At 42.4% G+C, this 26993-nt stretch overlaps 1 protein-coding gene across 2 annotated transcripts in view; it reads left to right on the top strand.

Moving 5' to 3' along the window:
• Positions 1–244: 244 nt before the first annotated feature.
• Positions 245–26993, top strand: part of LOC119504417 (peroxidasin) — a 100791-nt gene continuing 74042 nt past the window's right edge. For both annotated transcript variants that reach the window (XM_037796497.1, XM_037796496.1), the window contains exon 1: positions 245–618. In XM_037796497.1, coding sequence (XP_037652425.1) covers positions 431–618 — 188 coding nt within the window. In that variant the 5' untranslated portion in view covers positions 245–430. The remainder of the gene's footprint in view (positions 619–26993) is intronic.

Raw genomic sequence — 26993 nt, 5'->3', positions numbered from 1 at the left:
GTTGATGACGAATAGGCTACATTATAATAGATATTTCATTGAATGGCATTACATTCCATCATTTCTTCCATTCTCAGCTTTCCATTGGATTTCCTTTCTCTGTTTGTAACACACTGCCCCTCTCTCTCCCTCTCTCTCTCTCTGTCTCTCTCTCTCTCTCTCTGTCTCTCTGTCTCCCTCTCTCTCTCTTTCTCTCTGTCTCTCTCTCCCTCTCTCTCTCTCTCTGTCTGTCTCTCTCTCTCCCTCTCTCTCTGTCTCTCTATGTCTCTCTCTCTCTGTCTGTCTCTCTCTCTCTCTGTGGTGTGTGTGTGGAGCGCTATCTTGGTGCTGTTAGTCAGTGTTAGTGTGTGAGAGGGGCAGCTGGCGGTCGGTGTGCTCTCCTCTCCTCTCCTCTCGACTCTGCTCGGCTTTGCTCGGCTCTCTGCTCGTAATGGCGCTGCGGGCTGACCAGCTCTTGTCTCCGTGTGTCGTCGCGGTGGTGTCTTTGTTAATGCTCGCTAGCGGACCACAGTTTGTACTTTGTTGTCCGAGTCGCTGTTTATGTTTCCGAACCACCGTGAGATGTATGCATCTAAACCTGGAAACCGTACCAGCAGTTTCTCCTCAAACCACCATTCTGTAAGTAGCCTTTTTCTCCTTCAATGTACCGGGAAGCTTAACCCTAACCATAACCCTCTGGGCTCACTGGACGGGAGCAGCCCAGCAGCCCTCTGCTCTGGGGCACACACTGAACTCCTCCACTCTGGAGGCCTGCGGGGACGTTAGGACGACTGATATTCTTTGAGTTACAGTGTTAAAACAAACAAAGTTTTTAAAATGTTTAATCACTGATTTAAGTTGAAATTTAAACAAAGGTGTGTGTCAATCATAGGTCCTGTGGCAGTGCAGAGGTTATTACAATGTCTAGGAAAGTTTTCACAAAGTTGTGACACCTGCCAGTGAGTTGAGCTGTTGGTTGTAGAGGTTAATGAACAGGCTTTTTAGGGTCACACAGCTGGTGAAGTCAGCCACAAGCAATGTGGAGGGTCAGCCTCTTCAGTAGAGCTCCCTACATGAGAGAGCTTGTTTGAGGAACTACAGCAAGTGTTAACATCTCCTTTATGCATGCATTGATTTACTCTAATGATACAGTTAGACTATCATTGAGACACAGAGTCACGTTTGATTAGATCAAAACCACAGTCTTCTTCTGGCAGTCCAGACTTCATTGGATGTGTTGTTATGTTTTGGGGAAATGTGTAATTAGACTGTTATTAGGCTATGAAGTAGGCATTTTCAGTCGCTATAAGCCCCATAGATGTGGGTCAGTAGGAGCCTTCTACACTCACTAGTAGGTTTTATCATCTATTCACACAGTAGATCACCAAAAGAAGGTATAAAAGAGCACGACAGCGACCTCTAGTGACCGTATAATTATGACAGGAGCAGAAGCGACAGTCAGGCGCTGTAGTATAGACAACGGGAAACTCCATAAGGGAAGGAGGTTGGGGACGATGGATGGGACACAAGACACAGGCCATTCACCCAGAAGCCCAGAGTTTGCATCCCGTGTGAAACCAACAATGTGTAGTTCTAATTGTAGTTATTTTAACCCAAAACATGTTTTTCCCTAAACTTGAGAAAGTGTTTTTTTTTTTGCCTAAACCTAAAGAAGTTGTAGTTTTGTTGATTAAACTTAGCTGTTTTGTTTTGCCTAAACCTAAAGAAGTTGTAGTTTTGTTGCCCAAACCTAACGAAGTTGTAGTTTTATTGCCTAAACCAGTTTTTTTGCCTAAACCTAAAGAAGTTGTAGTTTTGTTGCCTAAACTTAACTGTTTTGTTTTGCCTAAACCTAAAGAAGTTGTAGTTTTATTGCCTAAACCTAAAGAAGTTGTAGTTGTATTGCCTAAACCTAAAGAAGTTGTAGGTTTGTTGCCTAAACCTAAAGAAGTTGTAGTTTTATTGCCTAAACCTGAAGAAGCCTTTTTGTTTGTGTTCAAAACGTGACGTTTCATTCAGTTTTACAATATGTTAGAACGTGTTGCTTTAAGTTTCACTTTCACTTTTACAACGCAGAAGGCATAGTAGGCCCCTAATGACCCACATCTATGGTGCTTATAGCGACTGATAACGCCTATTGAATGGCCTGATAACAGTCAAATCAAAGATCCTTGTTCAAGGTCAGGCTTGACGAATAGGCTTGCTTTTAACAATGGATCTTTACACCACATTGTGACAGAGACACAATGTAGAGCAGTTTCTAAAGCTGCTTCCTTATCTGTAGTCAGAAAAAGCGATCGTTGTGCTTGGATGGGTTTTGTTGCACAGGTTAAACTCCATGTTTGACTTTCCCTCTCTGGGATGAAAGGAAGGAAATACTTGTCACTTGACGAGCACTTGTGAATGCGTCCTAGTTGTCAGGAGCACTCAACTAGTCACCCAACTAAACAATCTCCTTTTTGATGTACTGCAGCTGGCCGCAGTTTCTCAGAGCTGCAGTGAGAGAACACAAAGCTCCAGATCTGTCCAATCTCCCAAATATGTGGCACCCTTTGTCTTTAATTGGCCAACGCAATCTTGTTGTGCATTTCAGTCCATAATGCACAGACCTATAAATAGCTTCATTCAGAATGTAAGCAAGGGGGACAAAGGGGCAACTCAGCCGGCCTGTACCACAGCAGCATGAATTAGCCTTGCCCTCTAGTCATGTGGGGTCAGCCCACAGCCTTGAAGGGAGCCCACGTTGCAGCCCTGCCCAGATACCCCCAACGGAAAGATGAAAGTCCACCCTTCACCACAGCAATGAAAGGATTGTTTAGGTCTCCTGTAGGATGTGTCTAAATCTGTTTGAGGGCTGTTCAGAGCAGCAGAGCAGGCTGTGGTTTCCCACAAGCTTTCATGCTGGTGAGCTTTGAAGCAGCAGCCACTTGTCGCTTTTTTACCCCCCCCGTTCGGTCGTCATGTCAGGACATGAATAAAGTTCCTGCTTCCTACCCAGCCTTATCTCATTCTGCTGGATGAAATGTTCAACGCATGACACTGGTTGTCTGCAGTGGGAAAACTCCTCTGCACCAAACTCAAGCTCAGTTGTGTCCTTGCAGTTTGTGGTCTGTTTGCTGTGACTGATCAAATTAAGCCTCACAACATGGTAGTCAAAGTGGACTGAAAACATGTCTGTTAACAGAGAGGTTGTATGTAGAGAGTGTACAGTGTGTTTCTCTCTTTTCCTTAGGGCTCAAGCTCTTCCTCTAGATCCTGACAGCTTTGCAGGATTGAGTAATAGTGGGGGAAGATTTTATAGACACTTGACCTGTAGTTATGTGCGGTATAGGTATAGGCACTACATTCCTCCTCCCACCTGGCAGCATGCCATAGGAATTTAAAATAATACTATGATAACAGTGTGAGATGATCCATCAGATTCCTTTAGCACACAGGTAGTTTAATCTGATGGAAAGGTAAAGCCACTTGCTGGGTAACAAAACATAGTTGAACATTAGTATTTTTTAACCATTAAAGATAAACTCCTACTTATCTATTTATTACATTTCTCTTTATTGGTATATTCTTATAGCTGTATACTCACTGGCATGATTTCATTCAATTTCATTTGTGATTAAATGTCCTTTATTATAATCCTTGAGTTGCGTACATTCTTGTGAGATCCAGATCGATCAGTTTTGTTTTCCCGGCCCAACTTAACACTCGGGGAGGTGCAGCACGGGGAGAGGTGTTGCTTATCATTGTTGTGTCTGGTGGATTTTTGAAGTTTATCTGAACAGCAATAAAGACATTTTCCCTCCTTTAGCTTGGGTGATCCAAAACACTTTGGTGCCTCACATTAGATTTCAGTAGACTGGGAAACTCCTGTGTTTGTATCCATCAAAAAACTATGTGTATATATGCATGTATACAGTATGCATGTTAATGATTAGAAAACACTGAGTAGTTTCAAACATTGGGCGTCATGCCAGACGAACTCGGGGTGTAAGAAAATATCAAATAAAATTGAATATCGCAATATTATAATTTGTGATACTGTATCGATTCACAAGAACACTGTATCGGTTTTTAATTAATAATTTACATGCAAAGATGAACTCAGTCAATACTTTGTCTTTTAAAAAAAAGAGATGCTCCCTCTCAGTTTGTGTGCCCCCTCAAAGTAGAGCTATGATGTTGGATGTTACAGGGACTGTGATAAATGCAAATACACCCTATTGTTCTGATGGCATAAAAAAGTACACTTTCTTTTACTCAGATTTTATGCATATGGTGGTGTGTTCTTTATACTATGACAGTTTGCCTAAAATTAGATTTAAAAAAATCGCAATATATCTCCTTGCTTACTGTATCGCAATATATATCTCAATATATTGAATGGTAACCCCTGTATTATGATACGTATCACCAGATTCTTGCCAACACACAGCCCTAGTACGAACACAATTTACGAGTGGTCCAGACCTGTTGTAGGAGTCATGTGCAATTAGTTAGTTCATTAAGTTTTACACTGACGGATTGTATATTTCATTACTTTGAAGTAGGGCTGTCAAAGTTAACGTGATAATAACGTGTACCAACCATGTCATACTAGCTGTCGAGAAGGAGGTTCAATAACACTCTAAACTTACACTAAATTTTGGCGAGGAAAAACTGTCATGTCCATTTTCAAAGGGGTCCCTTGACCTCTGACCTCCAGATCAGTGAATGTAAATGGGTTCTATGGGTATTTTGTGTAATTTGTCTAATGGTAATTTGTCTCTGTATAAAATAAGGTCAACAGGAAGTGTCACCATGCCCCGTGGTCAGGCACCGTGGTCAGGCCCTTCACAAGAGAGCGTGTCTTTAGACAGCGTGCTGATATATTGACAGAGACAGATGAATGGGGCAGGACGCGTAGCCTTATATGGTATCATAGAGATGTTAATTATGATGATTTACAATTCTCATGAACGCACGCTCCTTTATGCACAGGCATTTACACGGTTACACGGTTATCTGAAGTTAGGAGAGTTGCCTGAATCTGATGTGGCACACTCGTATTAGCCCACGGTACGAGAAAATGTAAGAAAAAGTGAAGATAAGAAAGTGAAAATGTCTTGCATGAGGCCCAATGAATGTTAGTGTCTCCTTCAACTTCTTGAAACTCCAAACATCTCTCTCTGTTTCCTCTGGGCCACTGCAGCAGAGAATAAAAAGTCTTGGCTCACAAGTATTACTGCACGTGGGCTTCGTGCCAAGAGATTTTCTACATGACACTTGGACCGAGAAACATGGAGGGTTTTTTTCCCGGATTTTTTGGGTTCTGTCTGGCCTACATTTGTTTTTCAGCTGTTTTCCCTGAGGACTTTCTGTTGAGGCATGATAGTAAATTGCATTTCCTCTCTGTAATGACACTGCTGCATATCTTCCCAGGGATTTGCTTGAGTTGGAGAAATGATTACTTTTACATTAGCACGATTTTGCCAACATCAAATATGAACTGTTTTTTCACTGGTATTACCTTAGCAGCTCGAGAAAAAGGCTCAACGTGACAAGTCTTACATCTTTGCAGGGCTCCAGATTACGTTTTTCACCATCATCCCAAAAAACAATCTCAGCCGTCCCAAAGTGAAAGTAAACCGTCCCAAAATGTTGTTTCTCTACTTTGTTGTTATCATCTATAGTTGTACGTGGTTAGTGGCATAATAAAACCACCATTAGAATGCTTGTTGCGTTGTCACAAACTACAGTTCACTCTATAATACTTCATGTTCCTCTGAACAGAAACCCTCAGTCCTGCTGTGTGTGTTAGCTCCGTTAGCTGTTAGCTCTGTTAGCCACACACACCGCAGGACTCTGCTGCTCACTGGCTGCTAACAGCTAACTAGCTCTCCTCCCAGTGATACTGTAGTAACACCATGAGAAAACGCGCTCCGTTGTAGTCATGTTCAGTTTGTCATTTGCTAAGCGATAGTTATACATACATACATAGAAAAATCCCTTTCATCCCAGGGGAGATCTCTGTTTTTCTAACGCGCCTGGGTAGGGATGCTACTTTTGAATGTTTTTCTAACTGATAGCCGACCCTTGTTAACCGGTTATTAACCGTTAACCGACAAGATCATTACGTCGCATGCAGCGGTGCTGTTTTTAGTGCCTAACAAGTCGCCCAGTTGCAACGATAAACAGGTTAAATCATCATTTATCACCAGCTGCAGTGTATGAGCAAAACAGACATCCGAGTCCCCAGTTCACTCGACAGGGAGAGTTACTGTAGCAGCTACGGTGCTGCGTGTGTTGTCGTGGACACATGCAGTCACTTTCCCAGTAAAAGTCTCCACCGCATCATTCAGTTTAGCTGTGAGGTTGTCAGCTGTGTGTCTGCCCGGCTATTTTATTAGCCCAGCATAATGTTAGCAAGTGTCCGACAGACCATGTATGTGTTTGTGCTTCGTTCACAGCTTCATGCAGGTCTGTCAGCCTGGCGTAACGTTAGCGATTGTCCGGCGATGAGTGTGGGGGTGTCGGTGGCGTTATAACTGTGAACGTAGCTGCGTGTGTGTACAGTTTATTTGTCGGTGAATAAAAGCTACAACTCGTCAGACCCATGGATGTATAGAGAGAACTGGAAACAGCGTTGGAGGCGGGGCCCTGTCCATTCCTATGAAAGTTGCTCAGTGGCACATGATGTCTAAATTGCTCGACTTCTGACTGGAAAAGTACCTGGATCTTCCGGCGATCTTCCGCGTTCATTGGGCCCATTGGACATGCGCAGTAGCGTCCGCTCGGTCACATGACTCGGTCACATGACTTGATCACATGTCTCGGTCACGGGGTCCCAACGTCACGCCGTCGTCACTGCTTGCGCTCGAGCCTCGGTCTGGGTCTCATTCACATGAACAGAGGAAGGGAAATAACTCTGGATTCAGCTATTAGTGTATTTTACAACTTTTAGGACCTAATGATTTAAATAAGGACTATTAGAGTGTTCATACTGGGAAGTTGATTCACCTAAAAAAAAATTATCCTCTGAGTTACAGACGTCTCTTTCCCAATGTAAGTCTATGGTGAAAAGTATTTTTAGCCGATGGCATCACGTGACGGACACGGAAGTTGTAGCACCGCCGTTTGGCCACTACGAAAATTGGCACCAACAACTTGCGCTCTTCCTGGGGGCTTGCTCAGACCCGAGCCAACTTCTTGTATCTGCAACAGGCTCAGACTCACTTAAGGTGGGCTGTTAAGGTGGACCAGCTTTTCTCCTGAAAGTGACATGCCTCTCCTCTGAGATTTGCTCAGCTTTTTATTTCATTTTTAATTAATCGGTAAAAATTCTCTTATGTCAGTTAAAGTGGCAGTAGTCAGTATATTTTTGGCATCGTTGGGCAAAAATCCCATAATAACCTTTCAACATATTGTCCGGAGAGAAAACTAGACTTCTGCTCCTCCTCATGTTTCTGTTTTCAGGCTTTAGAACATCTAGCCCGTGACGGGAGACTTTGACCAACCACAGGTCATTTCAGAGAGAGAGCGTTCCTATTGGCTGTGCTCCAGTCATGTGACCGGTAGTTTGGCGTTCTTTCAAGAGAATTCACAACGGCTGCCGCGTCACAAACTTTCTCATTTTACAGCTAAACAGTGCACTACAAGATGATTCTGAGAACATCTGAGGAGAGAAATAGATATTACAGTAACAGAATATTGATTCATATTTGATCAGCTGCCTAGGTTGATCGGAGTTCGTGAGTGATTGACAGCCGGCTCTCATAGACAGCAGATGGACAACAGATCTCAGTCAGCTCTGACTGCTTGTTTTCCTCCGGTCTGTGAAATCTTGCAGATGCTGTTAGGAGCACCGGAGGACATTTGGACATCTTGGCTGTTTGCTTATGATTTTCAAATCTATTTTTGTCTTGTTTTTATGGTGCTTTAAGTTTGGCATTATGTGACGAAACAAACAAGAAAAAAAGGTTTCAATATTGTTACCCTGGAGCCATATGTGTCTGCACAGCTGGTAACATGTTGTGAATCTGTTAATGCACTAGTTCAGTGCATAACAAGTGATTCCAGCATAGTGCTTTTATTCCAATGTATGCTGTTATTCAGTTGGTTTCTAATAAACAGTGATGAATCGAGTTCTTAAACACAGTTGCTGTAAACAACAAATTTACAAGAAGTTCAAAAGATGCCGTTTTTCAGTGCGGGACTATCTTTCAGTCCAGTAGCTGTGTGTGTTGGGTGAAGGGCAGTATTGAATGGATGTCCATGAGTTGAATCTGCTGTTGGTGGGTGCAGGAAGGCTGGTGAGTCAGTTCAGTGGGGGTTGGTGTCCCAGTGTCACCAGGTTGTTGACTTGACAGCATGGTTCTGCCTCCTTTGAGCTCAGCATGGATAACTACCTAGTGGTCAGCAGCCAGCCATTGTTCTCTGTCTAAATGTCTTAATGTGTTTTAGCCCTCACCCTGCTGCTCACGGCCCAAAACAGTGGCCTGGTCTGACTGAGTAACAGTGTTAGTGAGTCAGGGAGGAAAAGTGGAGTTCCATTGTGTGGAATTTGCTGCAGTCAGGCTTTGTGAGGCGCTCAGTCTCTGCAGCATTATGGAATGCAAAGCCAGAGATCCCCAAAGCTTTGCTCATTTGCACACAGCGATTGGGCCCAAGATAGTTGTTGAAAGGAACTCGACTAGGCCCATCCAGTGCAGGACAGCTGGTAACACTGGTTCACATTTCTTCTAAATTAGTCCCTAAAAATTGACCTTGAATAATGGCAGCCAGTCGAGTTATGGTTATTTTAAACCTGGACCTTATTTTATTAGTCATATTCGTAATAGATGGTGATTACATTTCAAAGACTTCGACAGAATAGTGTTCTTCATGGAGGGCCAAGGCAACTTCTAACCGAAGAACACAAAAACACACGAAGCACGTTATGACTCATGAAAACTGGAATAGTTTTTTGTTTTGTGTACTGATGCTCTGTCATTGTCTTATTAGTTGTATAAACTGTCCATAAAGCACTTTGTACTGTTACATGTTTCAGAGAAGTTGCACAGAAACGAGCTGTATAAAGTTATAATTCCCTCTTTTTGAGTCATGCGAGCGGTCATCTAAAAAAAGCAAACACGATATATAAAGAGAGTTTTTTTTCCTGATGTCTGGAATTATGGAATCCACTAATGCAGTCCAGTGCATTTACATTCAAAATGACCTGTTATAGTCTGTTATATGACCAGACGAGACAGAAAACCATCACCCAGTAAAGTAAGCTAAACAATGGACTGTTGTATCTATATGGCACTGTGATTGTGGACAGAGTTAATGGAAAAACTGTAAATGCTGTGAGTGTCATTGTGTTAAAATGATGCAACGTTTTGGGTTTGGGTCCTGTGGAGAGCAGTGTTGCTGTAGCCTGAGTAGAACATTGGCTAAGTGACGTAAGTGCATGCAACAAATAAGTAAGTGACATGATAGTGAGAAGTAGGAAAAAAGGCCAGTATGACCATGACTGGAGCTTGATTGTCTCTGACGGATGGAGCTATGGTAGAGAATGTAGATTATAAGTGCTTGAGAAAAGTCTTTCATGCATCACCGTTCATTTGCGTGGCAACTTGCTCACCATTTCCAGCTGCAGAAAGGATGTATCTGAGCAAACTTAGATGGGACAGTGGTTAAGGAAAGGCTCTGTAGGGTTTTGATTGGCTCTTGCTGTTTACCAGCACTCCCTTGACAAGAAACAAATCCTTGTCATTTTGACACAGGATGTGCTCTACAGAGAACCATCGCAGCCATGTTTGGAGATCCTGGTTCACTGTTCCTCCAACCAAGAGAGGAGCCGGCCATGTTCTTGTTTAAGAATGACTCACGCACGCCCGAGAGTCCTTGCCAAGCCAACTTGGGCATGTGTCACAAAGCCAAATGGCTCCCCTGACTAGAGAGGGAGAGAATGAGAGGAGAGGTCCACACATGGAACTCAGATGCTGGTTGAATTGGGCAGCGGCCAGGTTCACTCGTCGTCCTGGCTCAGACAAGAATTTAGAGAAACCTCCTCTGAAATATTCCTAGCAGCTATAGTCCCCTTTTCAACAGTTCAGCATCAGAGGATTTTTGTTTGCATTGTAAATACACAGAACAATTTAAACTTAAAGGCTCCCTAAATGATATCCAGAACATTAATATAACATCAAACAACTATTAGCTATGTAAAGATATAGAGGAGTAATGTCTACCTGAGCAGAGAATGAAGTCTCTCTCCCTCTGTGTGTGTTGGAATCAGAACTTCTCTGTGCTTTGTTTATGTAGTCGGGCCAGCCTCATGTGCCTTTTAGTGCATGTTCGTGCATGTGAGCGTGCCCCACTGGCTAGCTCACAGCCGCCGCTCTGCACTGCTCTGACACAGCGGTTCCAGCTGATATCGCTGTCCTGACCAACCATTGTGGAAGCATAACACCCACCCTCCGGTTCCCCCCGCAGGTTAACACTGTTAGTTCTGTTAGCACCATTAGTCAGCTCAGGTGTCGCCATGTTGAGAGCCGTGTGGAGGCAATAGAAATGCCCCTGATCTCGTACATTTTTGTGCCTTCAATTGGGGTCGTGTTTACGGTATTCACAAGAAGAGTCTGTATGTCACGAGTTGTGACGTGTTTGTTGACGTTGTCAGGAATGGTGGAGGCCATGGCAGTTCATTTTTCTGTGCATAAGTTAATATATTGTAATTTTAGTCATATATTGTTTTTCTTCATAATTTTATAAAATGTCTGAAGAAAAATTGATATTCCCAACGGCCTCATCTTTCTTATCTGTCACTATACCTTTGCATTGACTGCATTATGTTACCCACTTGCTAGCTTGCTACATTGTTAGCCTCTGTGGCTTCTAGACGCCGACAGTAACATTAATATTGCCGTTGCTTAGCAGCGGTGTTCTCATGACCTAACCACTTGAACGCCAAACATACCGTGTACATGACTTCTCATGTTCTAAACACGAGCTCACTAGTTTCATGTGAAGGCACCATTAGCACCTTTAAATGCCATGGTTCCAGATATGTCTGTATATCAGTGGCAGAGAGTCAGAGTGGTTGATTATTTAGCACTTGAAGTGCATTTCAGCTTTCCTATCACTTCCAGTGATTTCTGAGCAGTAACACAACTGAGCTACAGTGCACATTTTGAATCACAGGGTGATTGGTGATTTTTGTCTTTAACTATGATTCCAAAACTCCATTCAGTTTTTGATGTTGATGTTGGCCATATTAGTCTCATTCACACCACTATGTGCAGGATTTGGTGGACACATATTGTTGTTGCATGTCGGTCTTCACCTCACCAGTTCACTGTGGTACAGTAGAGCTATCTGCTGTTGGTGGTGCAACTGCTCACAGGTTCACTGGTTTCTACTGTTTTGTTGCTAGAAGTTCAAATCACTTGTGCTGTGTCCACCTACTTGAGCAGCATCATTAACCTGTGTGGGACAGCTAATGAACAGACAAATGTGAAATCAAGTAGAGCGGTGACTATTTAAATAGACTAGACATAGGTGATATCCTGGCAGTGCCACACAGAACTATGGCTCTTCCCTTTTTGTCTCCAGCATTATTTAACAATTTCAGAGGCTTTACTATCCTGTCAAGGAGAAGATCCTGGTAGTGAATCATTTCCTCTGAGGAGCCTGGCTAAAGAGCACATGGTTGTTTATCAATATCACTGACAGATATGATCATTTACTTCAATGAATCACTTATAGATTTGACAGCAGTATGTTGCTAGGGTTACCACTTGATTGGGGCTTGGGGCAAACATTCCCCTTAAAGTTCAAAAAGTTCTACAGGGGCATTAAATACAGGGCTCTCACATGGATGCATTTGGCAGATGAAGCCTTCTACTTTTTTCTCTGTGTTCACTGAATAATCTGTATTGAGCTCAACTGATGTGGATCTTTTCTTAATGTAACACGAGGACTAACAAATAAGTGATTGTTGTAAATGTGTCAACCCCCTGAGACTATATCCACATTAAAGCTGCAGTGGGTGGAAATGGAGCAAATATGATTAAAAAAAAAAAGTATTTTTTATAAAATGGTCACTATATCCTGACAGTAGTACATGAGACAGGTAATCTGAAAAAAATCATGTTCTCCGGTGCTCCTAACGGCATCCGCAGGATTTCACAGACTGGAGGAAAACAACCAATCAGAGCTGATCTGGAGTCTGCCGTCCAGTACATTTTGGCGAGGAAAAACGGTCATGGCCACTTTCAAAGGGGTCCCTTGACCTCTGACCTCCAGATCAGTGAATGTAAATGGGTTCTATTGGTACCCACGAGTCTCCCCTTTACAGACATGCCCACTTTATGATAATCACATGCAGTTTGGGGCAATTCATAGTCAAGTCAGCACACTGACGCACTGACAGCTGTTGTTGCCTGTTGGGCTGCAGTTTGACATGTTATGATTGGAGCATATTGTTTTATGCTAAATGCAGTACCTGTGAGGGTTTCTGGACATTATCTGTCATTGTTTTGTGTTGTTGATTGAATAATATACATAGCTTTGCATACAGCAGCATATTTGCCCACTCCCATGTTGATAAGGGTATTAAATACTTGACAAATCTCCCTTTAAGGTACATTTTGAACAGATAAAAAATGTGACAGGCAGCGGGGAACTGTGAGGCAGAAAAGTTAAGAAGACAATTTTCTGTCCTTTAACTTTTTCTGTAATCTCGAATTCTAAACGTGGATGTTGCTGACCATACAGCACAGCTCTTGTCATTAAACAGTATTTATGTTGATTTTGCCAGATGAAGTCTTAACTATGAAATAATGATTTGTCCAGCTGAGCTGCCGGCCCCACTGTTTACCAGATATTGGCTGCGATTCACAGTTTTGTTGTTTGCCAAGTGAAAAGACAACGATGAAGAAAAGATTCACATGCAAATCGTTTTCACACAAATACAGCATTTTAACATTGTAATGGCTTAATGTGGACATAGTCTGAGTAAAGTTGCTGGCTCGTTAAATTTGTATAGCAACACGTTGACCAATAAGTACTGTAATCCTTCTGTGTGGGGCCCTGTGTGAGTTTCTCTGTCCCTGAATAACCTCGTAGCACTCACTGGACCTGCGGCTCTATCTTAGACACAGTGTGCCCAAACACTGCAGGCAGATTGTCAGCATTGTCTAGTCTAAATAGGTCATTTTAATTATCGTCTGTGAAATGTAAGGCCTGAGTTTAGTTTATGCCAGAAAGCTGCAAGGCAAACAAAGGAACTTAATGATAAAAGTATGCATTCAGTCTTTTGAAAAGTACAGTAAGCTCTCTCTCTAGGAGTAAATCTTCATTTTTATTTAACCCTCTGAGACCCTAAATAGACCAGTTTTAGTCATTTTTAGGGGGGTCCAGGGGGTCTTTAGAGGGAGATAGCAGGTCAACAGTAGATGTCACATAGAAGTGGTGTACATCATCTGAAAGCTGGAACCTGAAGATTAATTTGAGATGCAGCTCAGCACTGTGTGTCAAGTTGTTCTAGTCATAAATCAGAAATAAACATGATTTAATTAGTTTATTGATTATTTAAAATAAATAGTGAAAGTGTATAAGGGCTTAGAACATAATGATGGAAGTATATGATGGTCATCCCCATGATCTATTATGTCTCATAAGTTGCTGCCGCAATTTTTGGGTTGATACCATTTGTTATACAGATTTGATGCTAAATTTAAGCATTTTCTATTACTTGAGAATTGATCAAAATTATCAATAATCACTCCAAAATACCACATTAAGACACCAAGACCTTGAGGAACACCAGAGAAAAAAGCCATGCTGTGATTTGGTATTAACAACTTTAGATATTTGGAGAGTTCTGGAAACTGCTCAGAAACCCCCTTGTTGTCAGTCTAGCTAGGAAAGCCATCCATCCTCTGAATGCTCTAGGTCTCTAGTTTGATCCATCCATCCTCTGAATGCTCTAAGTCTCTAGTCTGATCCATCCATCCTCTGAATGCTCTAGGTCTCTAGTTTGATCCATCCATCCTCTGAATGCTCTAGGTCTCTAGTTTGATCCATCCATCCTCTGAATGTTCTAGGTCTCTAGTTTGATCCATTCATCCTCTGAATGCTCTAGGTCTCTAGTTGATCCATCCATCCTCTGAATGCTCTAGGTCTCTAGTTTGATCCATCCATCCTCTGAATGCTCTAGGTCTCTAGTTTGTGGTTGTAAAGTTTCATGAGGCTGTGATTATCCTAGAGGTCACCACAGGTCATTTTATACAGGGAGGTCAATGAAATGTCTCCTATGGGGACTAACATCATCACACATGAATACAGTTGGGCTCATTGGATCCACCAGAGTCTCAGCTTTACAGTGATACCCAATTTATGAAATTCAAGACTGTTTAGGGACCCCAGTATGCAGAAATATTCAAAGACACCATTTTACAATAGAAAATAACACATTTATACTTCCTTCAAAAAGCTGCAGGATTTTTGTGGGGCCGGCAGCCCAGTTGAACAAATCATTATTTCATAGTTAGGACTTCATCTGGCAAAATCAACATAAATACTGTTTAATGACAAGAGCTGTGCTGTATGGTCAGCAACATCCACGTTTAGAATTTGTGATTACAGAAAAAGTTAAAGGACAGAAAATTGTCTTCTTAACTTTTCTGCCTCACAGTTCCCCGCTGCCTGTGACATTTTTTATCTGTTCAAAATGTACCTTAAAGGGAGATTTGTCAAGTATTTAATACCCTTATCAACATGGGAGTGGGCAAATATGCTGCTGTATGCAAAGCTATGTATATTATTCAATCAACAACACAAAACAATGACAGATATTGTCCAGAAACCCTCACAGGTACTGCATTTAGCATAAAACAATATGCTCCAATCATAACATGTCAAACTGCAGCCCAACAGGCAACAACAGCTGTCAGTGTGTCAGTGTGCTGACTTGACTATGACTTGACCCAAACTGCATGTGATTATCATAAAGTGGGCATGTCTGTAAAGGGGAGACTCGTGGATACCCATAAAACACATTTACATTCACTGATCTGGAGGTCAGAGGTCAAGGAACCCCTTTGAAAGTGGCCATGACAGTGGTTTAGCCCAACTTTGGAGCGTTATTTAGCCTAGCCTAACCGAGTAATAACATGGTTGGTACCAATGGATTTCTTAGGTTTTCTAGTTTTATATGATATATGTATCTTCACTTGCTCTAAAACCAAACCTGCTAGGGTCTCTGAAAGATAGTAAAGTCTGTCTCAGAGGGTTACAAATATTTTTTCTTTGTATCTTGGCTCAGTTCTTATCGGCATGGCATGTTAAATTAGCCTACCATCTTGTGTGGGTAAATGACAAATGTCTTTGTTTTCAAAAAGAAATCAAATGATCTTTTGTTCTGCTCTCACTGTATTGATGCTATTACCGTCACATTCCCATGACTCCTTCACTACTGAGCCAGGGAAGCTGTTCACTTTCAGGCTTTTTGTTTAGGCAATACCCAGAATAGTCCGTCAGCCCCTCTGCAGGGTAGTTCTCCCTGCTGTTTTATAGTTCCCTCTGGCACAGTGCCATCAAAACACATTCATGGGAGTTAACAGACTCATTTGACAAGTTCCGGAACAAATATCGTAAAAATGTTCAGCAATCTGTGCTCATTTTTTGTAAACACACCCCAACAGTCTCCGGTCGCTCAATGAACTGTTTCCTGAAGACAAAAGCCTTGTTTACTGAATGCCCCCCATACATACTTTATACTGTTGTGCTCTTGTTCCTTGACGGTGAAGCAGCTTTGTAGACCATCTCGTTCCACTGACAAAGTACTTCCTGTTTAATTATAGTGAAACTATTGTGGATTTTTTCGTTCATGCTTGCAACAGAAACATTTGTATTGGTGTAGTTCTTATGAATCATTATCATAAAAAAACCCTGCCTTATTGCTCTGAGTAGGGGATGAAGTGTGATTGGTGTAGATGTGTTTATGAAATAAATCATTGTCTCTGGGTTATGATGGATGGGCAGGGTCAGGTTTTGGCGCACACAAGGTTTTTATTAACAGATCCACAGACAAACACACAGTACAGCTCAGTGCTGCCATTCTGTGATTATAGCCGCTTTTCAGTCTCACTCACTGCGAGCCCGAGAGCACATGTGGGATACATCAGTGCTGATGTCATCAACCCAGTACTTCCAGGACACGCTGGTCAACTGAGCCTCTCCTTACCTTTCATCGACAGCTGATTCTTTAAACACACCCTGCTGCCACAGATAACACTCTGCTTGACCTTATTCAGCCTGCTCTACAAAGAAACATAGTCATCTCAACCATGAACGTTAGACCGAAACACACACACACACACACAGAGCCACAATAATAATGTCACCAATCAGGACAAATGCTTCAGGTAACACACTCACATTCACCCCACAGCAATCAATAGTGAGTGTAGTCCGGGTAATAGCTTTTAAAATCTGGGCAAAGCAAAAACTAAATGTGTTCTGAGTTTGTCACACCACAGAAAATTGTGTTGTCAACCACCCAGTTAAATTAGAATGATTCAAAAATGGCCAAGTATATAAAATTTCAACTTTCAAAATTCAACCATGAAAATAAAAAGTATTCTCTGCTATGAACTACTGGGGGCGTGTCCGCTGACGGCTCTGAAACCAGGGCCAATCATGGGTGAGGGTTGACTACATATGTACAGTCACATATACACCACTTCTCGTTGGCTATCTCACTGCTGCGTGCTACTTTTGAGCATCACTAACAGAGAGATTTCCGCCGGCCTCATGGGCTAACTTCCAGTTTAAGGCCCTGACACACCAAGCCGACAGTCGGCCATCGGACAGTTTGGGGCCGTCGGTGAGCGTCTGACGGCCTAGTTTTTGCGGTGTGTCCCACATCGTCGGCTCTAGTCTGCCCATGTCGGAGGTTTTTTCGGACGATTCAGTATGTTGAATCAGTGGCGGCGCCTGTTGGGGAGAGAAATCACTCTGATTGGCTGTTCAGCTTAAACGAAGAAAGCAAGCCAACGAGTACAGTTGAGAGGACACACACAGAAGTCTCTTCTCATGTTTCATCTTCATCTCATCTGATCATTCTAACACACGGATATTTTCACAATGACATGAACATCTGGAATGAAGCAAAGTGGTGAGTGAGAGTTGTGTGAAAATGTTTGGCAAACGTCGCTTTGTTTCATTTACGTATCATAACAACGGCTCGTATATCCGCCGTCCTCGGTCTCCTGGTTTCCCTTTTTGAATGATGAATACAGTCTAGCATCACCTGGTGGTGTGGAGAGTTATTTCCTCTCACGCAGGCGCAGAACGTACGTGCTGACTGGCCGTCGGCTGCAGTCTTTGCAGTGTGTTCAAATGCAACTTGTCGGCCAAGACAAAGGCGACGTGAGGCGACACAACAGTCGGCCTTCATCGCAGCTAGCTCTTCGATGTGGGCTTGGTGTGTCTGGGCCTTTAGCACTATGCATGAAGACTTTCCGAATGTTATCGGACAGAATTGATCAAATGCCGATAGTGAAATTAGTCATTTTGTGAGGGTTTCAATTTATCCACCGTTGTACAGCTGCTACACGGAGTAGTCTACAAGAGAGCCTATGACGTAAGCACTAGTTTAACTAACTTGGTGATGATTGGCCAGTGAGCCCAGTACTGGAACACACATACAGCACGCTCTCATGCTAAGGATGGCTCCAGTGTATCATCGAGCCATGATTTAATGGCTGTTTCAGGCCTGCCCAAAAAATCCCGAACGTGAAAATAGTGAGAAAACTGTTTAACTGTCTAACTCCATAATTCAGTTCTATATAGTACAGTCTTTTCACATGTTTCTGCACTTATTTTCTATCATTTATAGGGTGGAACGATTCACAAAGTTCAAGGTTGGGTTCATATCACGGTTTTGGGATCACGGTTTTTGGTTAGTTTCGGTACATTTATGTTACAGCGAGGAGATCATGTTCTGATTTCAACATGCTTTTCATTTATTTGGCAAAAATAAGTTAACAAATGTTTGCTTTAACAAAAGTATGGCTTCCATAAGGAACATAAACACTTCCTCATTGTCAAATCTTAATTGAAAGAATAGGTCTTCTATAGTCATTAGTCCAAACAAAAAATGCAACTTTGTTATTTTCATATAAATATGATGTAATTATAGACTAAGGCCATACATTGAAGCATAAGCTCAACCAGAACGATACAAAAAAAAAGAATAATAGTTTAATATATGTCTCAATTCCCTGATTATCAGCTCTTAATTGAAAGATGAGTTTTTCCACTCACAAAGTGCAGTATTTGGAGGAATACGGTTGGATTTCTTTGCCACTGTGTTATTTAAAAATATTTAATAAATATAAAACACATTACAGGGATTCCTGGTCGTGTCTGTTCAGGAATTACTGTGTTGCTTATAAGTGTATAGCGCGGCTCAAGTAACGTTACGTTAATCAAATGCTGAAATCTAGCGTCCTCCACGACTGCATAAGGCTGCATATCTTTCACTATAAACCTCCCCGATGCTGTAGTTGTGTTTTTTGTCTTGTCTGAGTCTGCATGTAGAGGCTGTTTAAATGCTGCGGGGAGAAGGCACCGCTACTCTTTCCTACCCGACTCTCTCCTCCTTACGCTAACGATGGACACACCGGAGTCTTCATAAATGGTTCATCATATTGGAAGTGTTGCTGCTAGCATAAACCACACGTGTTGCACAGTGCTCACACACTCGCCGTTTTCTCCACCACTTTTTTCTGTAATTTTCATGGTAACACTAAATCCGTAATGCTCCCATACAGTAGAGCCAAACGATGCTGGTGGATCCTCTAACTGGACTTTATCGTGTCCACTCGCCATTTCCTAAACTGACTGACAGCCGCACTCTTCACTTCATCCGTGAAGGAGGCTGGGTCACGCTTCATCAACACATGCGCTGTAAAATCTGGTCTGCAGTCGCCGAAATTGAACCAAAAGAAACGCACGACCGCAGCTTCAGTTACACTGCGCATGTGTTAAACCCCATATAGACCCATGTCCAACCGTGTCCCAGTTTCCTTCAATAGGCCTGGATTTCTAGTGTGACAATAAACGGGAGCCTAACTCTACATGAAAAAGATACACAATCGGCCTCATAACTTATTTCAAATGAACCGAACAATTCATATACGTCCCGAACCGTGACTAGAGAACCGTGACTAGAGAACATTGACTAGAGAACCGTGACTAGAGAACATTGGCTAGAGAACCGTGACTAGAGAACATTGACTAGAGAACCGTGACCAGAGAACATTGACTAGAGAACCGTGACTAGAGAACATTGACTAGAGAACCGTGACTAGAGAACATTGACTAGAGAACCGTGACTAGAGAACCGTGACTAGAGAACATTGACTAGAGAACCATGACTAGAGAACCGTGACTAGAGAACCATGACTAGAGAACCTTGACTAGAGAACCGTGACTAGAGAACATTGACTAGAGAACCGTGACTAGTGAACCGTGACTAGAGAACATTGACTAGAGAACCGTGACTAGAGAACATTGACTAGAGAACCGTGACTAGAGAACCGTGACTAGTGAACCGTGACTAGAGAACATTGACTAGAGAACCGTGACTATAGAACATTGACTAGAGAACATTGACTAGAGAACCGTGACTAGAGAACATTGACTAGAGAACATTGACTAGAGAACCGTGACTAGAGAACATTGACTAGAGAACATTGACTAGAGAACCGTGACTAGAGAACCGTGACTAGAAAACATTGACTAGAGAACCGTGACTAGAGAACCGTGACTAGAGAACCGTGACTAGAGAACCATGACTAGCGAATAGGGGTGTGACAATTCACTCAGCTCACGATACAATACGATACACAATATTGGGTTCACGATCTCAATACGATATTATAACAATAATTTTAACAAAACTTGAATGATGAAAATATATGACTGAAAAAGTAACCTTTTATTCAAAAGACATACAATGCAAAACAATGCTGTTGTTTGCCCTATAGTTCCATTTTCTATGGTATCAGTCCTTCCTCCTGTCCTCTGTCCCCCTGTCCTCTGTCTTCCATCAGTCAGTACCAGTCCTTCCTCCTGTCCTCTGTCCCCCTGTCCTCTGTCCTCCATCAGTCAGTACCAGTCCTTCCTCCTGTCCTCTGTCTTCCATCAGTCAGTATCAGTCCTTCCTCCTGTCCTCTGTCCCCCTGTCCTCTGTCCTCCATCAGTCAGTACCAGTCCTTCCTCCTGTCCTCTGTCTTCCATCAGTCAGTATCAGTCTTTCCTCCTGTCCTCTGTCCCCCATCAGTCAATATCAGTCCTTCCTCCTGTCCTCTGTCCCTCTCTCCTCTGTCTTCCATCAGTCAGTAACAGTCCTTCCTCCTGTCCTCTGTCCCCCTGTCCTCTGTCTTCTATCAGTCAGTAACAGTCCTTCTTCTGTCCCCCTGTCCTCTGTCCTCCATCAGTCAGTATCAGTCCTTCCTCCTGTCCTCTGTCCTCCATCAGTCAGTAACAGTCCTTCCTCCTGTCCTCTGTCTTTCATCAGTCAGTAACAGTCCTTCCTCCTGTCCTCTGTCTTTCATCAGTCAGTAACAGTCCTTCCTCCTGTCCTCTGTCCTCCTGTCTTCTGTCTTTCATCAGTCAGTAACAGTCCTTCCTCCTATCCTCTGTCTTCCATCAGTCAGTAACAGTCCTTCCTCCTGTCCTCTGTCTTCCATCAGTCAGTAACAGTCCTTCCTCCTTGTCCTCCTGTCCTCTGTCTTTCATCAGTCAGTAACAGTCCTTCTTCCTGTCCTCTGTCCTCCTGTCCACTGTCTTTCATCAGTCAGTAACAGTCCTTCCTCCTGTCCTCTGTCTTCCATCAGTCAGTAACAGTCCTTCCTCCTGTCCTCTGTCTTTCATCAGTCAGTAAAAGTCCTTCCTCCTGTCCTCCTGTCCTCTGTCTTTCATCAGTCAGTAACAGTCCTTCCTCCTGTCCTCTGTCCACCTGTACTGTGTCTTCCATCAGTCAGTAACAGTCCTTCCTCCTGTCCTCTGCTGATGTCCCTCACTGCTGCATGTAACGTTAGGGCTGGTAGGGGGGGGGGGGTTCTTTGTCTCAGCCAGCTGATCAGTTTACCAGTCAGATACATGACAAACTAACCTGAACAGTGAGAGTACACAGCCTACTGCCAGCTTTAGTTTCAGTCTTGTGTAGCCGAGGGTTACGCTGCTCCTATACTTTATGAAGGTAATAAATGAATAACACGGAGCCTCCGTAGTCTGCAGCCTCGTCAATAACAGCACGTCACCGCTTCACGTCTTCCGTTCCTCCCTTCACAATAAACTCCCCGGACACAAACACTGAAACACTGAAACACTGAAACACGGCTTACTAGAGGAACTAAAGTCATTCACAACTCAACTAAATAACCTACACGTGTTTACAGTTAGCTGTTAGCCACTGGGCTAACTTGCTGTTAGCTGCTGAGCTAACGCGCCGTGCTTGTGTAAACATAGTGGCTTGGCTTTGGCTTGGCTTTACAGTTGCAAAGTTTTTTAGCATTTACTTACAGCAACGAGCGTAGCGTCAACTCGTCTCTCCACCGCGGCCTCTCTGATCATCTGTTCACTGACTGTGCTGTGTGTGTTGATGTAGCCGTGCGTTGCGATTGGTTCAATTTCGGCGAGGGTAAACCAGATTTGAATGCGCATGTTTTGTGCCCCAAGAAGCTGCAGCCTCAGCCCCCGAGCCCGTATGTACGTAGTGCCTATTACGCCCTGATATCGCCATTCAGTTTTTCATCTCGACGATGCATATCGTCACGTTTTTATATCGCGATATTTCATCACACCTACTAGCGAACCGAACGGTTTGGATGTTTTACCTGAACCGTTCCATTCTGAATCATTTATAATGTGTTCAGAAACAAATCTCAGATTTTAATTTACCCAGCCTTTAAGGGGGTTTGAATACATATGATGACAATACGAGTTAATTAGTTTCTTTTAACGTGCTGCTGTTAGTCCATAGTGTGTGGGTAGGATAGTACTGTTTGAGCTCCTGTGAAACAAGACTGACCCTCAGCACTAATCACAAACATTGCTTTCATGTACTGTATGCACCACCTGAGATGGGTGCTGCTTGAACCAGCATGTAGCCCTGCTGTCCTGCCCCTCCTCCTCCTCCTCCTCCTCACCTTCATCTCTCAGAGCTGGAGGCAGTAAGGCAGGACAGCCCCTGCCTCAGCATGTCGGGGGAGTGCACTCTGCACCCTGGGCCCGTTGCCTGGAGAGAGGTGTTTTCCAACGGGTGCTGTACGTGTTCACCCGGCAAGGATCCCTGTTCTTTCCATGAAGAACTTCTACCCTCTCTCCACTTCAAATGTTTTTAACAGTTTGTTTTCTCGGTGCTCCCAATGCATCAAGCCTGTTGATGCTAAGCACTAGGGCCGTCCTCGACCAAAGAAATTCTTAGCCGACTAACACTCATACGGTTTATTCGACAAATCGATTAGTTGATTTAATCGACAGATCTGTAAAACTGAGTTTCTTCACAAAGAATCACACAAAAGCACCACTTTAAAGGTGCTATAACATTCAATCACTAGATGTCGCATTCTCCCTCCCCCATTCCATTGCTTCACTTCACAACAAGTGGTTGCCAGGCACTTACCGTCAAACTCAGCCAGTTTTTGCCACATTAACTGGCAACGTGATCACTGACGACACAGAGACACCACTGACGACACAGAGACACAATGTGATACCAACGTCGTTATACTATTGGCTCACAAGCCTTGTTAGAAGTGGGAACCCAACGTCCGATATTTTCCACCGAGATAAACAAAACATTAATTTTGGACCCGTCAAAATTTTTTAAATGATTAATTCACAGTCATATTTTTTTTTTAGCAAAAGCCATACTTTTATTTGGCACCTTTTGAAAAGCTCTGTGGATGTATTATATATATATATATTTTTTCTAAAATGTGTCTACTTAATAATAAGACCTTTAAATCTTGTGTTTACCAGAGATGATCAGAAGTTTCTCGGAAATAAGTCACTCAGCATGAAAAAAGCATAAAAAAACGTCAGGTTAGTCGACTAACGGACTAAGAGGGGCAGCCCTAGTAAGCACTCTTGTTTCAACTTTCTGGTTTTATGGTTTGGTGGTCAAAGCTGTTGATTAATGTGAAATTGTGATCAGCAGCGCTCCAGTTTTATTTTAAAGTCTTATCTTGACAAGAACTTAGTGACTTAGGTTCTCACATACTGAAGATCGTGCCAGAAACAACAACATCATCATAGCTGAAGGACGTTCCACACGAAGCACGTCAGTTCCAGAAAAGCTGAGTGAATTCCTGCACTAGCTCACAGTCTGTATGGAAGGAAGTCAGCATATGAAAATGTTGGACTCACTCAGATTTGATCCATATGTGCAGGCTTTTACAGAGCCAATGACCTATAAACATTTCACCGGTTATGAAATCAGTTGATACCAAATTATTTAGCCCTGATTTTCACAGAAATATAAGGAATCAAAAACTCAGGAATGTATAGCTTTATGGTGCCCTGCATGTTGTGCATAAAGGGAAATAGACAAGATGAATGCTAAGCTAATGGATAAATAGCATAAATTAAATTTGTTTGCATGGGTTGGATTTCATAGCAAGAAAGGTTGTGTCAGACATCATTTATCAGACAAAAAGCAAAGGTAAAGCTGTTTTTATTTTCCTTCAAACTGAAAAAAAAACCCACTGATCCCAAGATTCTCATCACCCTGGCGTCTTTACAGTTTTGCATAGTCATTGGAGTACATCATGTCTGTGTGACCCAGTCTCATAGTATTTACTTTGTAAGATCATTGGCTAACAAGAATGCCGGTAGACAGTCCAAGCTTTTACTGGGGGAGTTGGGCTTTCTAGAGGAGAACAGCTAATGTAGTTTCTCCCTTTCCTCAGTGCAGTGATGAATGTGCTCCGTGGTTCCACCCAGATGCTCTCTTCATCTCTCTGGCTGGAGGTGTTTTCAATAGACTTTTCTCTCAGGATGCCATGCTGGGTCAAATAATGCACAACTGTCTACCGTGGTAGTCGTTAGGGCTGGAACGTTTCACCTATGTCCTGATTCTATACTATCAAGATACTTGGGTGTCGATTCGATATGTATTGCGATTCGATATTACAATTTATTACAATTTTTGTTAACTTTCTTAACACTAGTCCATGGGAAAAAGTTGAATTATACACTTCTAGGGACTTTTACTTTGGAAAAAAATCTAAATTAATACAGTAAGAATGTTTGATTTTCAGCACGTCTGTAGTCAAAGATGTCCTGAAGTCAAATATATCAGTCATTGTCAGGAATTATTTATAAAAAAAATTCCAGTAAACCAAAAATCAAAGAATAAAGACATTTCCCTCATAAATTAGTGGTATTTTCTTTTTAATTTATAAGGGACATGTAATGTTTTATACTTCTGGTGAATATAATCCATAAATTTTATTTCCATAGATGTATTTAGTATATACAGTTCCCTTTGTTAACACCTTATTTTGAAAACCAAACGTAGTCCCACGTGTCTACTTCCTCTAACTTCTCCAAGGTGGTCTCTCCCGTCAACTCCGTTCTCTTTATCCATCCATGGTCAGCTCCATCGGGGCCGTTTCAATGCAGAGAACACAAATGTCAGTATCTGGGTGCTCTACAGTTGTAGCGTCGGCCCATTTGACCACGGAGACGAGAGCGACGGCCGGCTCCACTGCCACGTTACCGCCATACGATAACGTTTCCTGTCCGTGACAGAGTTAGCATGCAGCTTTAGCCGTGATGTCTAGCTCTGCTTTTCCTGCAATGTGTGAAACCCAAAGTGTTTCCATTCTTTACTGGATGTGTAGTGTTTACCACGCTGGATTTAATATGGAGGGTGCAGGTCGTATTGACACTGACCCTCCAACGTTTTTCTACTTTCTGAGGTTTGTTTTGGTTGACGGATACGGAACGGATATGACATCATGTTAGTCAGACTACAACAATAAAAGCGGTAACTTCCTCCTTCCTCCACAGACTCATATGAAGCAAATATATTGATTCTGGCATTAAAAAAAACAATATCTATATATATCATATAATTAAGATAACGATACATAGGGGAATCGTTTTTTCCCCACCCCTAGTAGTCATAGGTGTGGGTTAAAGCAGACCATAAAAAAAACATAAATTGGCAAAGTGTGTGAATGCTTTTAGGAATAGTGTGGGGCTTGATACAAACACTGTTTCTAAATGCACTCACTCTTTAGCGTGCTCTGAATCAGGGGTTCTCAAGCATATCCTTACCACTACCTTGTACTCTTTAGATGCCATTGGAACTACCTGTATTCTAAAACCTTTCACCCTAAATAATTCTAACTTGTTTCATAGTGATAAACAGAAACACAATTCAATTTGAATCATGTTACTGTAATACCACTTACATACTTTTAAACAGAAGGGGGATTTTATCCAAGTAGCATTTGGACTCAACTTGAGCATTTATACATTTGTTGGGGATTATTTCACAACAATGACCGGCTCACTGTACATTATCCCTTACATAATAACAATGACAGTGAAAAAAAAGACAATAATAAGATATAAATAACATTAATAAGATAGAAAGACAATGATAAGATGAAGTGACAATAAGTTGTAAGAAAAAAAAAGTGACATTATAAAAAAAAAAACAGGCATATTCCTAATAAATCCAGATATTTAAATTTACCAGTCTAAAGCTGACTCTCAGTAAGTGCTTCAACATAACGAGACTCGGTCTAAACTGAGTCTATGTCTGGACCGTGTACGGTCAATCTGTGAATTTGTGGCTAAATTGTTCGACTAATAGTCAGTGGTCATGTCTATAATGTTGAATCCAGCGCTACATGTCCACCTGGCCCGGCGAGGACAATAGGGGACGCGCTGCTTCACTCAACTGGCCGTCCGAGCGGTGATGTACCCTCTTGTGGAATCTACCTGATTGGTTCCTGGTTCTCTGCTTGCCATTTCAAACAAGAAAACAACATGGCGGCCTGCTCGTAAACTTTCTGTTATTCCGTCTAAACAATCCACCAAAATCTACTTCAGAAAACATTTTAAGGGAGGAACAGGCGATGCCACTGCTGAATCTGGTTTCATTTTAGAGCTAGATCGTCTAGTTTGACAGCTTGGTCCAAGTTTCGTGAACCGGACGCGTCGCCCTGGACAGACTCATTTACATAAAGGACTGTTCCCGCCTTTTCATTTTGAAAGTGCAACGGCTAATGAGGAAACTCCAACCCTCAGCAGACTAATCGTGTAACTTCTTCACTCAGTCAGTGACATATTTCTGCGTTTGTAGGGCTGCTGGCCCTCTACGGTCCAGACAAAAATACTGAACTTATTAATGTGTGTCACAATCATATCAGAGTTTCTATTGGCCCAAAGCTACAATACAATACACAATGTCCTTGTTTTATTGGTGCAAATGGTCCCCATCTGCACTTTTTTAATTATACAGCACGGTTTTATAATTCATAGCAAATTATTTGGCGGACCCCCTGACACAGTGCCACGGATCCCTGGGGTTCCAAGGACCCCCCTTTGAGAATCACTGCTCTAAATGCTCCTCATATGAATGGCTGGTTCCACTTACAGAATATATCTTGTAAAAATACATTTAGCAAATGGTTTAGTTTCAGATCAGATGGCTTATAGCCTAAGTTCCACAAACATAACATCAGCGTTCAGATGAGGCGGTCCAGTTTCACATAGTTTGTCATTCTGTGGCAGGTAAGAATGATTTTACCTTCACAGGGTTATTTGCGGTATTAGGGTCTTTAGCTTGTCACGTTCATGGCACGGCTCAGTCATTCTGTGTAAGACCAAGACTGATTAGTGCCATGTCAAAATATATTGTTATCATTACACAGCCTCTTTAAATTAGGAAGTTAAAGGAGAAAGACACTGACTGTTGCAACTAGCCTTGTGAGTGTTATCTTTGGGGCAAATGT

This window comes from Sebastes umbrosus, chromosome 16 (assembly GCF_015220745.1).
Source record: "Sebastes umbrosus isolate fSebUmb1 chromosome 16, fSebUmb1.pri, whole genome shotgun sequence".
Taxonomy (NCBI): Eukaryota; Metazoa; Chordata; class Actinopteri; order Perciformes; family Sebastidae; genus Sebastes; species Sebastes umbrosus.
The sequence above is the reverse complement of the archived record's forward strand: the minus strand, read 5'-3'. Positions and strand labels throughout refer to the sequence as shown.